The sequence below is a fragment of the Helianthus annuus genome, chromosome 17 (genome assembly GCF_002127325.2).
Source record: "Helianthus annuus cultivar XRQ/B chromosome 17, HanXRQr2.0-SUNRISE, whole genome shotgun sequence".
Taxonomy (NCBI): Eukaryota; Viridiplantae; Streptophyta; class Magnoliopsida; order Asterales; family Asteraceae; genus Helianthus; species Helianthus annuus.
Genome location: NC_035449.2, coordinates 40225241 through 40238434, shown reverse-complemented (window position 1 = coordinate 40238434; position 13194 = coordinate 40225241). Strand labels below are relative to the sequence as shown.

General features: G+C 35.1%; 2 protein-coding genes and 1 pseudogene across 2 annotated transcripts; all 3 read left to right on the top strand.

Moving 5' to 3' along the window:
* The first annotated feature begins 534 nt into the window (after positions 1-534).
* LOC110924079 lies at positions 535-1376 on the top strand (annotated as a pseudogene).
* Positions 1377-8060: 6684 nt separating this feature from the next.
* LOC110924078 (G-type lectin S-receptor-like serine/threonine-protein kinase At4g27290) lies at positions 8061-8770 on the top strand. Its single transcript, XM_035986981.1, has one exon. It carries the CDS (start codon positions 8150-8152, stop codon positions 8744-8746), a length of 597 nt encoding a protein of 198 aa, XP_035842874.1. The 5' UTR covers positions 8061-8149; the 3' UTR covers positions 8747-8770.
* Positions 8726-11456, top strand: LOC118479363 (G-type lectin S-receptor-like serine/threonine-protein kinase At4g27290). The gene is made up of 5 exons (XM_035986980.1): positions 8726-9425; positions 9519-9662; positions 9760-9878; positions 9985-10195; positions 10285-11456. Exons 1-5 carry the CDS (start codon positions 8756-8758, stop codon positions 10521-10523), a joined length of 1383 nt encoding a protein of 460 aa, XP_035842873.1. The 5' UTR covers positions 8726-8755; the 3' UTR covers positions 10524-11456.
* The last annotated feature ends 1738 nt before the right edge of the window (positions 11457-13194 follow it).

Here is a 13194-nt window from a genome sequence, read left to right as displayed (position 1 = left end):
ATTCTCTCATTTTCTATACTTCTCATTCTCACTATATTCTCTATATTATCCTTTACATATTAGATGTTGCTATTAGGCCGTTGTTTAACAACATTAGTAACTTTTTTTTACAAGCATATATTTTAAAAAATATATATATAAAAGGTTGTTGTATATTATGCTGGCAATTCTTTTTATCTATATATACTATACTGGTATGCAAAAAAAAAAAACTTCCACTTAATAAATATTAGTACACTTGAACAACTTCTACTACAACATTATCTCCCCTTTCTATTAAAGGAGAGTTTCCGCTAACATAAGAAATGCTTACGTGTCGATCTCTCAGACACGCCAACTCAGCATTTCTTATGTCATTTTTACATCATAAATCAATTCATTTATTTAAATTAAGAACTTTTAATACATAAATTATTTGTTGAGCAAGAGGATGAGCAGAGAAGGGTAGTAGAGTTTTGTAAGCAATGTGTTGAGCAAGAGAAGGCTGGGAGCTTGTATGTTTGTGGTTGTCCTGGGACCGGAAAATCGCTTTCGATGGAGAATGTGAAGGGGTGTTTTGCTGGTTGGGTTAAGGAGGTAATTTTGGCTTTGATTGATTATTAGTTTTGAAAGTATTTAAATGGAAATAATGAATTTGTTATCATGTGTTGTTTTAGATTGCAGGTCATTTTAGGTTCTTACATGCATTAGGATATATATACATTAGAAAGAACACTTTAGTAAACTCATGGAACCATGGTTATTGCTTTCAAACAGGTGGGCAGCTGCCGGATATTTTGGCTATAAACATTACTTCTTTCTCAAACACCTCATAAATTTTCAATAAGGTGAAAATTTACACGATATTGATACACATAGACTCATACGTAAGCAACATTATGCTCAAAGTTTCATTTATTTTGTAGATACTTGAAAAAAGTAAACCAAATAAGAAAGTCAATGGTCGTTCGACAGCCTTAAAACAACTTCAGCAATTGTATTCCCAAAAGCAGCAGTCGTCTGACACTAAAATGATGTAAGATACATCACTTACAATACCTGATAACACAAACTTGATCAATGGTTAGATTTGAATAGCTAGCCGCTTTTCGTACATCATCTTTTAATACATAAGTTGTAAGCAGGTTGGTTATAGCTGATGAGCTGGATTACCTGATTACTAAGGACCGAGTGGTGCTTCATGATCTATTTATGCTAACAACATTGCATTCTCAAAAGTTAAATTGATTGGTATGCTTTTCAGACTGTCTTTGAACTTGAGTTGATTTGTTTTGATTTTATTTTTAAATTTTAAATCCTTATACCAACTTGCATTTACAGGTATAGCTAATGCAATTGACCTGGCAGACCGATTTCTCCCAAAACAGGCGGGATGATCTAGAATCTCTAGGATATGTGCTAATGTATTTCTTAAGAGGAAGGTAATGGTAGAACAAAGCACGTGTCCGTTTTGAGGGTGCCTCGAGCTGTCAGGAAGTGAGTCTAGTGTAAATATGATATGTATTGTTTTAGTTAGTTATTTTAAACGGTTTTTGATGACATGTTATGTCATGGTATCAAGTTTAGTGTAAATCTAACTACTATAATAAAAGAAACCAACTTTTGGACACGTGTCATTCATTAAAAGTATCCTCAAATTTATATTTATCTGAATAAATAAATAATAAATTAATATTAAATCTTATCATACTTTAATAAAATATTTTTCTCAAATCTAAAATTGTTAATTTAATATATTTTTAAAACAAACACCTCTCTTATCTACTTATCTTATATTAAACTAGTTCTATACCCGTCCGGTGGACGGGTATACTAATGGTATAATGACATAATAAAATAATACTTATGCATAACAATCGACATAAAGTAATTTTTATATAGAAATTTCAAAAGAATATTACATAATATAGCCGTTAGTTAATCTGGTAACGCACCTCCAACTTGAAGACCTAATACCATTCTCATCCGGGCTAGCATTGGCATCTTGAACCGATGCTACTACTGGCTTAATTGTAGTGATAGTGCTGCTGCTACTGGATCAACATCAAGCCTCTTTACATTAATCAGGACTCCATCTAGCATACTCAGCTCCTTTCCAACATCTAGCTCATTAGGCCTCATCCTGAGTACCCACAAAAAAAGAGATGTGTAAAACTAACTACCTTAAAGAACCATATCAAAGGAGTTTACGGGTCAAAACCTGTTCAGAGAGCGCGGTAACTTTGCCTCGTAGTAAAAAACAGCCAATTAGAATTAATATCAATCGAACAAAGTCTCGTTTGTTATATACATAAAAAACATGAATTTCTTGTATTAATACTATGGAATAAAGTTTAATGAACTGGCAGAAAAAACAGTAGGAAACATGAACATATTAACTTGTTTAATAGCTTACTGTTGTTCATTATTTCTTAAGCCTTGACATTAGATAGCACATCCACCCATGTCTTCCACACTCCATGGGCTTTTCCCCATTGTTGAGGTCTTTGAATCCTACATGTACAATCAATTTTATAACTCATTAAATGAAAAAAAAAAACTAAATTAATAATCAAGTTTAATAGCATGTGGTCGCCAAAAGAAAATAAAAAGACTGAGAACCACTGAAAACACTTGAATGCAAGTCCTATAGGATAGCAGGTAGTGCAAGCCAGTGAGCGTGACAATGATCCAACCAGTAAAGATCTTCCAACCAATGACAAATTATTTCATTTCAAGAGAGATAAATTCCCACCTGTTCAATCAAAATATTGAATATCTAACCATAGTGTAACTTGGCATCAAATAATAAGTCAAACCATCAAGAGACTTACAGTTGGTATAGCTAGTACAAGACCGTCATTTGTGCCTCTCCATAATCACTTAAATGCATCCTGCAAAGACTCCCATTTGATATCTCAATAGGACTTCAAACACTACCGTATAACATAAAGAAGAAAGCATACGAGAGAACACCAACCTTCACACCAAGATTCTAATTAAAGCAAAACACCTTTTAAAGGAGACACTTTTTTTCACTTCCCCAAGCTCCTTCGTCCGAAAAGGAAAAAAGGAAACCCGAGACGCCATTTGTTTAGAAAACCTGATCCAAGCGTTTTGTACCGCCTTTTTGGAATGTGAATCTAGAAAACTTGTGGCTTCATCTAAAGAAATGTTGTAATAGTCGTTAGGCGCTAGTCCGGTTTTAGGTCCGATTTAGTCTGCCTTTGACCAAGTTTGACCAACATATGGATTGTAGAAATATGATGTGTAATGATAATTCGAGACCAACTACCGAGTTGGATCATAGAACCTTTCTAGCAGATTGACCATTGTTGACCTACTGGGCCCACTTTGACCAACCAGCCCAAGGGTTTAGCAAGTCTTGATCTGGATTTTGATTTTTTTTAAAGCAAACATTCCGGTCTTCGCTCCATGTTTGTATGTTGAGTTTAAGCTCGGAACCCTAATAATAACTTCATTCACAAGGGCTGCTGGAATCTTGGGTTCAGCAAATTGTTTCACATTCATTAAAGAAGCTCCAAGACCACTCCAATACTTAGTAAATTTGATGTTTAAGTTGAATAATTTCTTTATTATCTGTTGGTTTTATTATGTAAAAGCTATGAAATACATACTTACAGTTACGATCCTTCGTTTACAATGCGTACACCTGCACTAATAATATCTCCATTCTCCACATACTTACAAGTTACGATCCTTCATTTACAATGCGTACACCTGCACTAATAATATCTCCATTCTCCACTTTTATTGACAAATATGCTCCCGTACCTGCTCGTAATTGCAAAATAGAATATATAAGTCCAATGCTACAAAAACCATTCCTATTAATAAACCTTGTTTAATCCCAAGAGTTAAAGTGTTAATGCATTCGAACCTAACCTGACTCACCATTTTCTTCTCTCCAACATAGGAGTGAACTATTTTGATCGAAGAAAACGCCTTCTCAAATCGAACCGCCTTGAGGCATCTTTTTTTAAAAACATACGAGATTGGTTGCTACATCTGTAAATAAGATGAATAAACATTAATTAGGTCAGGTTTAATTGTAAAAATAAATCAAGATAAATTAAAGTTGTTGACTTTTTTACCATATCAAGAATTTCACATTTTAAGTAAGTGTTGACCTAGTATGAAGTCAAATCTTTGGCAAAGAGGACTTCAACTTCTACATATTTACCGGACATCTTAGCCAACACTATTAAGATCTAATAAAAGATGGTTCAATGTGATACTAATTAAAAGAGAAAACCTGAAATAACTCGTCTAGTTAACAATGTACACAAATACGTACGTCTCCTTTAACTTGGCAATTTTGACAGTAGCATCGAACAGGTGGTCGTCACTACAAATCACTCAACATTAAATCCTGAATAAAATAATACCGCTAAAAGTTCGGATGAAGATAAAATAGAAACAAACCTAGATGAAGTTTTGTGGTAACCGTGAGTTTGATAAAAAAAAACCCGTTAAAGCTTCTTCTGAACATACAAATCATAAACCACAAACAAAACTGAATCTTCAAAATCATAGACCAAATATGGCACCTGCAAAACTGTTAAGAGAACTGCAAAAATCCCTCAATTAAAAAAAACCGAATTTTAAATAAATTTAGATGATGCAGATGATTAAGAAGAATCACAATGAAGATTTCTGCCAATCGTGAATTGATGTAAACTAAAGATGAAAATCTAGAATATAGCTAACCTTCGAATCTAAACAAAAGGAGACTTGCCATGGCGATGATTTCCAGTGACGGGGTTAAACATCAATGATTTCAGGGCTTCAATCCGAAGGGTGGTCAACGGCGTCATCATCTGAAGAAATTAGGGCTGACACGCATCCATCTGGTTACGATTGTGTGTGTATGTACATTGTAAATTGGTGTGGTTGTTTGATGGAGCATGTTGGTTGAATTTCATGGGAGCATTGGAAGAAACCCTCGTATAACACTTGAAATTTTGAGGAAGATGGTGAAAGACAGAGAGGAATTCAGATTTTGAACTCCGATGTCGGTGTAAACTGCTCCATTTACACCCCACGTTCGAACTGCATAGCCTTAAACTTCTCTAAAAACTGCCCTTCTAGAAGGAAATATGGAATTTAAAAGGTCAGGATTAAAAGTTAGAGACTTTAAAGGGTCAAGATTAACTCAAAAAACAGATGAAATTAGTGGGAACATAAGAATATATAATTCCAGTGACGGGGTTAAACATCAATGATTTCAGGGCTTCAATCCGAAGGGTGGTTAACGGCGTCATCATCTGAAGAAATTAGGGCTGACACGCATCCATCTGGTTACGATTGTGTGTGTATGTACATTGTAAATTGGTGTGGTTGTTTGATGGAGCATGTTGGTTGAATTTCATGGGAGCATTGGAAGAAACCCTCGTATAACACTTGAAATTTTGAGGAAGATGGTGAAAGACAGAGAGGAATTCAGATTTTGAACTCCGATGTCGGTGTAAACTGCTCCATTTACACCCCACGTTCGAACTGCATAGCCTTAAACTTCTCTAAAAACTGCCCTTCTAGAAGGAAATATGGAATTTAAAAGGTCAGGATTAAAAGTTAGAGACTTTAAAGGGTCAAGATTAACTCAAAAAACAGATGAAATTAGTGGGAACATAAGAATATATAATTCCAGTGACGGGGTTAAACATCAATGATTTCAGGGCTTCAATCCGAAGGGTGGTTAACGGCGTCATCATCTGAAGAAATTAGGGCTGACACGCATCCATCTGGTTACGATTGTGTGTGTATGTACATTGTAAATTGGTGTGGTTGTTTGATGGAGCATGTTGGTTGAATTTCATGGGAGCATTGGAAGAAACCCTCGTATAACACTTGAAATTTTGAGGAAGATGGTGAAAGACAGAGAGGAATTCAGATTTTGAACTCCGATGTCGGTGTAAACTGCTCCATTTACACCCCACGTTCGAACTGCATAGCCTTAAACTTCTCTAAAAACTGCCCTTCTAGAAGGAAATATGGAATTTAAAAGGTCAGGATTAAAAGTTAGAGACTTTAAAGGGTCAAGATTAACTCAAAAAACAGATGAAATTAGTGGGAACATAAGAATATATAATTCCAGTGACGGGGTTAAACATCAATGATTTCAGGGCTTCAATCCGAAGGGTGGTTAACGGCGTCATCATCTGAAGAAATTAGGGCTGACACGCATCCATCTGGTTACGATTGTGTGTGTATGTACATTGTAAATTGGTGTGGTTGTTTGATGGAGCATGTTGGTTGAATTTCATGGGAGCATTGGAAGAAACCCTCGTATAACACTTGAAATTTTGAGGAAGATGGTGAAAGACAGAGAGGAATTCAGATTTTGAACTCCGATGTCGGTGTAAACTGCTCCATTTACACCCCACGTTCGAACTGCATAGCCTTAAACTTCTCTAAAAACTGCCCTTCTAGAAGGAAATATGGAATTTAAAAGGTCAGGATTAAAAGTTAGAGACTTTAAAGGGTCAAGATTAACTCAAAAAACAGTTGAAATTAGTGGGAACATAAGAATATATAATTCCAGTGACGGGGTTAAACATCAATGATTTCAGGGCTTCAATCCGAAGGGTGGTTAACGGCGTCATCATCTGAAGAAATTAGGGCTGACACGCATCCATCTGGTTACGATTGTGTGTGTATGTACATTGTAAATTGGTGTGGTTGTTTGATGGAGCATGTTGGTTGAATTTCATGGGAGCATTGGAAGAAACCCTCGTATAACACTTGAAATTTTGAGGAAGATGGTGAAAGACAGAGAGGAATTCAGATTTTGAACTCCGATGTCGGTGTAAACTGCTCCATTTACACCCCACGTTCGAACTGCATAGCCTTAAACTTCTCTAAAAACTGCCCTTCTAGAAGGAAATATGGAATTTAAAAGGTCAGGATTAAAAGTTAGAGACTTTAAAGGGTCAAGATTAACTCAAAAAACAGTTGAAATTAGTGGGAACATAAGAATATATAATATATAAATAATAAATTAATTTTAAATGTTATCCTAATTATTTAAAAAGATAACTTATTTTTATTATTTGGTATACAAAATTATGTTTATTCAACTCGAGTAAAACGCGAGGTTTTAAGGATATATTTTTTTTTATTATTTGGTAGATTTTTCAACCCAACTATACATGGATTTTTTTTAAAGATACGACGTTTTTAGTATTTAATATACAAAATTACATTTATTTAGGATATAATTTTTTTATTATTTGGTAGATTTTTCAACCCGACTATACACGGTTTTTTTAAAGATACGATGTTTTTAGTATTTAATATACAAAAGTACATTTATTTAATCTGTGTAATAAACATGGTTTTTAAAAATATAATTATTTTTATATCTATTCAACACGTGATATACGGGGGTTTTAAGGATGTAATTTTTTATTATTTGGTAGATTTATTCAACCCGATTATACACGGGTTTTTTTAAAGATACGACTTTTTAGTATTTAGTATACAAAATTATATTTATTTAATCTGTGTAATACACATGGTTTTTAAAGATATAACTTTTTTATTATTTGATATATAAAATTACATTATTTAACCCGTACAATATATAGGGTTCATAAAGATATAAGTTTTTGTTATTTAATATATAAAATTACATTTATTCAACATGTGTAATACACGGGATTCTAACCTAGTATGATATATATTGTTTCGTTGTTTAATAAATTTTGGTATGTAAAATTTCTAAAGACTATCTGTGTTTTTTGCCCGGGTTTTACATCTAGTCTATTATAAAACCATAAGTTAACGAAATAATTTTCAAAGTCGTCGTGGAATAATTTTTTTTTATTTCTAAAATTGGACCAAGGGTGAGACTTTGACCAAGACTATAGTTTATGAATGACCAAGACTATAGCTTATGAATGATGACGAATACGTGCCTTAACAGCTTCCAAGAAACATTGTTTGCAGCACAGTATCTACGATATCTGCAAGTCAAAACAGTTTGCCAAGTGTCACCAGATTATATGCCAAGCCAAGCAGTTTGACAAGCTCAATGACACAGTTTGCATACAGAAATTTCAACCATGAACCATCTGTTATATTTACACCTTGAAGGTGATTTTAAACCCAATAAGAGCTTGAATAAGTTGGTTGGTCAAGATCATCAATGGAGGACCATTCCGTACCAGTGTTGTTCTTTACTGCTTTTATCATACTGCTATCAAATTGTGCTGCACTTGATACCATCTATGCAAATCAACCAATCAAAGATGGTGAAACCATTATATCTGAAGGAGAGATGTTTGAATTGGGCTTTTTCAGCCCCGGAAAATCGATGAATCGATACTTGGGGATATGGTACAAGAAGATATCAAACCGCACTGTCGTTTGGGTTGCTAACCGGGACAGTCCGGTTAATGACACATCAGGCATGTTCAAAGTCAGTAGCAATGGAAACCTGCAGATTCTCAGTGGTAGCAACACTCTGGTGTGGTCATTCAATTCAACGGTACCTAGGCGGAGTTATAACCTAGTGGTGGTGGTGCAGCTTCTAGATACTGGAAATCTTGTTGTGTGGGACAGCGGCAGCCAAAATCTGATCTGGCAAAGTTTTGATTACCCCGGTGACACATTGCTAGCAGGAATGAAAATCGGGAAGGATTTGGTAACAGGTTTAGAGTGGTTCATGACATCTTGGAAGAGTCCTGATGATCCTTCTATAGGTGTGTATCATAATAGAGTTGACATAAATGGATATCCATGAATTTACGGGATGCAAGGTCAAGTTATAATATCAAGATTTGGACCGTGGAATGGTAACGGCTATAGTGGCCATCCTATTGATAATAAAAATCCAATTTACTTCTCCCAGTTTGTTAATAATGACAAGGAAATATCCTACAAAAAAGAACTTAGAAGTTCGGTTAACCAAATAAGGATCGTTCTGACATACGATGGTAAGACACAGATTTTCCATTGGAACGAGCGAATCCAAGACTGGATAATGTATGGAGATCTTAAAGTAGATAGTTGTGATCGTTATGAACTCTGTGGTCCTTATGGAATCTGTAGCATTAGTAAGCATCCACCTTGTACTTGTATGCAAGGTTTTGAACCAAAAAATCCAGAACAATGGGATGCTTCAGATTGGTCAAGTGGGTGTCAAAGCCAAAAGCCTTTGAATTGTGGGAGTGGGGATGGCTTTAAAAAAATCTCAGGTGTAAAACTACCGGACACACGACTTTCATGGTATAATTACAGCATGACCCTTGGAGAATGTGAAATGTTTTGCAGAAAGAATTGCTCTTGTACATGTTATGCAAATTTAGATATCAGAAATGGGGGAAGTGGATGCTTGATATGGTTTGGTGAGCTAATGGATATCAGAGAGTATGATGATAATCACGACATTTACGTAAGAGTGGCTGCCTCTGAGTTAGCAGGTACATATGTTTCTTCTATAATAAATTGCCCACACTTCTCTTGGCTTGAATTGGACTATCAAAAATCTGATGTTTATTGCTTCTTGATGTAAGGTTTTATCGACTCCCAGTCGGATTCCAAGAAAACCAAACGAATACTTATAGCGGTGGTGGTTACTTCTTCAGCTGTGCTACTTCTCTTTGTACTGTCATATGCCTCGATAAAGAATATGAAAAGGCCTGTCATGAAGGGGGAAGGTAAGTCACTTTTTGTTTCTAGATAAGAAACATATTTATAGAATACCGATATAATAAAATCGTGTAAGCTGGAGCAATCGAACATATCTTTTTGTAGGAATCTTTAAACATCTCGATGATTTACCATTTTTTAGCCTATATGAAGTAGCCAGGGCTACAGGTAATTTCAGTGTCTCCAACAAGATTGGAGAAGGTGGGTTTGGGCCCGTTTACAAGGTAATTTGTTGATGGTTCATGAATATATAATGCTAATCAGAATCAAAATATATAATCAAAACTATAAAAAAAAGGTACTCAGAAACTCTTAATTTCAATCTTTTAGGGTGTGTTGGATGATGGGCAAGAAGTAGCAGTGAAGCGGCTCTCAGAAACATCTTTACAAGGTCTTGAGGAGTTCAAGAATGAAGTCATTTGTATTGCAAAACTTCAGCACCGAAATCTTGTGAAGCTTCTTGGACACTGCATCCATAGAAATGAAATGATTTTGATTTATGAGTACATGTCCAATAAAAGCTTGGACTCATTTGTATTTGGTTTGTTTCTTTGTCTATCTATGATTTCACGTAGTATCTTACTTTCAAACTTTTTACAATAACACAACAAAGTAGTCACCTTTTGGCAGATGAAACAAGAAGTTTGATGCTTGACTGGCCTAAGCGTTTTCACATTATTCTTGGGATAGCTCGAGGTATTCTCTATCTACATCAAGATTCCCGCCTTCAAATTATCCACAGAGACATCAAGGCAGGTAATATATTACTGGACGGTGATATGAATCCAAAAATATCCGACTTCGGCCTTGCTAGAAAGTTTGTAGGCCATGATACCATGGCAAACACAAAGAAAGTGGTCGGAACATAGTAAGAATCATCCTCCTTAACTACTTTAAACTTTATTCCCAGAACAGAAAAGTAAGACGAGATTAATGAGAAATTCTAAAAATAATCTGTTTGCTTAACTATGCTATAGTGGTTACATTTCTCCCGAGTATGCAATATACGGGCATTTCTCTACAAAGTCAGACGTATATAGTTTTGGTGTTCTGGTGCTGGAGATAGTGAGTGGGATGAAAATCAGAGAATTCTCTTATAAACATTGACCCGAAAATTGTTGATATATTTGAACCGTAACCTTTTATCATATACCAAATCTGTGTTCTGTTTTGTTGTATGTAGGCATGGAGACTCTATAAAGAAGGCAGGTCTATTGAATTAATGAGTGGATCTTTACAGGCCTCATTTGTAGTCTCTGAAGTATTAAGATCAATACATGTTGCACTGTTATGTGTGCAACATCAAGTAGAAGATAGGCCCACTATGTTGTCAGTGGTTCTGATGCTGGTTAGCGAGGGAGCAGCATTGCCTGAACCTAAACAACCAGCTTTTTTTAATGAAGAGAGTTGCCATGAACTTGAATCTCTTATATCAGTTGATAATGGTACCATAACACTACTGTACGCTCGATAGTAAGCACATGTTTGTTCCTCAGCAACTACTGCTACATATTTTCTCCACCTCTAGCTTGTTGCTTGATCAGTTGTCCCATATTAAAGATTAAGATAAACTATCACCTACACGCATAGTTCGTGTTGTGTCAGAGATATTTGTATCTTCATTATGATTGATTGATTGTTGTCATCTTTCTTGATGTCTAGACTATCTACATATATTTGGAGAGATTTTATGGTTATTTTATAATTTTATGTACATACAAAACATTGATTGTAACTTTTGAAATTTGGAAATAAATCCAAGTAATTGTATGGAGAATACCAAATTAGAGTATTAAGTTTGGTTATTAGACCACCCGTAGTGGGGCGGTATTTTAAAAAAAAAAATTCGAAAAAAAACGCCCTAAAACGCCACACCCCCATTACACCGGGCGTTTTCCGGCGTTATATTTGAGAAAATTGCATGCCGGCGTTTTTAAAAAAACGCTGAAGTGGTCAAATGGAATTTGCATGTGGCCAATGGGAGTGGTCCAAGTGTAAGGGGCCTTTTCTTATTTTTTTTATCCTTTTCTCTATAAAAAATAATTGTTTATTGATTGGAAGGGTGTTATTGGGCATTATTCCCACTACGGCACTTTTGCAATAACCCCCAATAATGCCCCATGCTGACTGGACTGCCACGTGTCGCAAAACGCCCCATGGTAGGGGTATTATTGAGCTAAACCACTAAACATGGTCTTATAAAACAAAAAGATGATTGGTATAATAACTATGATTACAAAGGGTTCATGAAGTAATCGGCGGTACACATGTACCTTTTAGGAAGGTAACACAAATGGGTCAGCGGATAAATCGATGCCTGGTAACGATTAATGTATAAATGATTGTGTAACGGGATTAAAAACAGGTACATCAGTACATGTATCATTCCACCATCCTCATAGGGAATATACTTGCTTCTCATTTTACCTTTAATAATATATTAAGATGGTGAGCTATGCTTATACATACAGCGAAACCTATGCCACACAGTGTAGGCTTGGTTTGAAAATTGTAATTTTACCGACCTTCTATTATCATGTCCTTATAAGATTCTTATTTGTGATTTAAACACTATCATTGCTAACTTGTGGTGTGGTAACACCTAGGTGGAGTTCACGGAAGGAACAACGCGTATATGGAGATCATACTTTTGGGGAAGTTGGTGCCGAAGATCAAGGTGATGCCATTGTGGCTAATGATCAATGTGGTCAAGTCATGGGGGATTATGAGGCGCTTTGACATTTTCAAACATAAAAGAAGTGGATTCTTTGGGAGTTCACCGGTTAAATATTACTTATGGTTATTGACGTGGCTATCTTAGAAATATCTGGTTTCTTAGTTGCGGCTAATGATATTGTGTTGTATGACATATTCATGTGATCAAAGGCAGAGGTGATCAAGTCTAGGGAGCGGGTCAATGGGAGGAAAATTTGGGTTCTCGTTCACTAAACATGTAGTTAACTTTTTTATACAAATGAGTCAAGCAAACATATATGTTGGTGCTTTAGAAGTATAAATTCATTTTAAATATAGACAAAAGAATCACATGCCCATTTGTTTTGAATCTTATGATTTTGGTTAGTGTCATGTTAAACAGGTTTTGTTTTCGTAAGGGTTGCATGTTATGCGAACGAGTCATGCTGAAATTTTATAAGAACCAATATTATTCAACACGTGTTTAATGAGTTGGTAGAGATATTTAAATATTGAATTGTGACATCTTTATGGTGTAAAGATTTTTGGAGAAATCTGGGCCTAAATTCTGCAAAATATTTTAATTGGTGTTTAAAAATTAATGGGTGTTACATGGAGGTGGGTGGGGATTTTAAATTAGAATACTCATATAAAACATCAAGTTATATGTTAGGCCCATTTAAAAATTAATCTTAAAATTTATAACTTAGCACGTAAGTTTAGCCCAATACCTATTTTACTTTCAAAATAAATAAGTAAATAACTTTAATCGTTGTTTAAAAATAATACTTTACATTATATATTTCGGTAACGCCTAAAGAGCACGTTTTCCGGACTCAGACATGG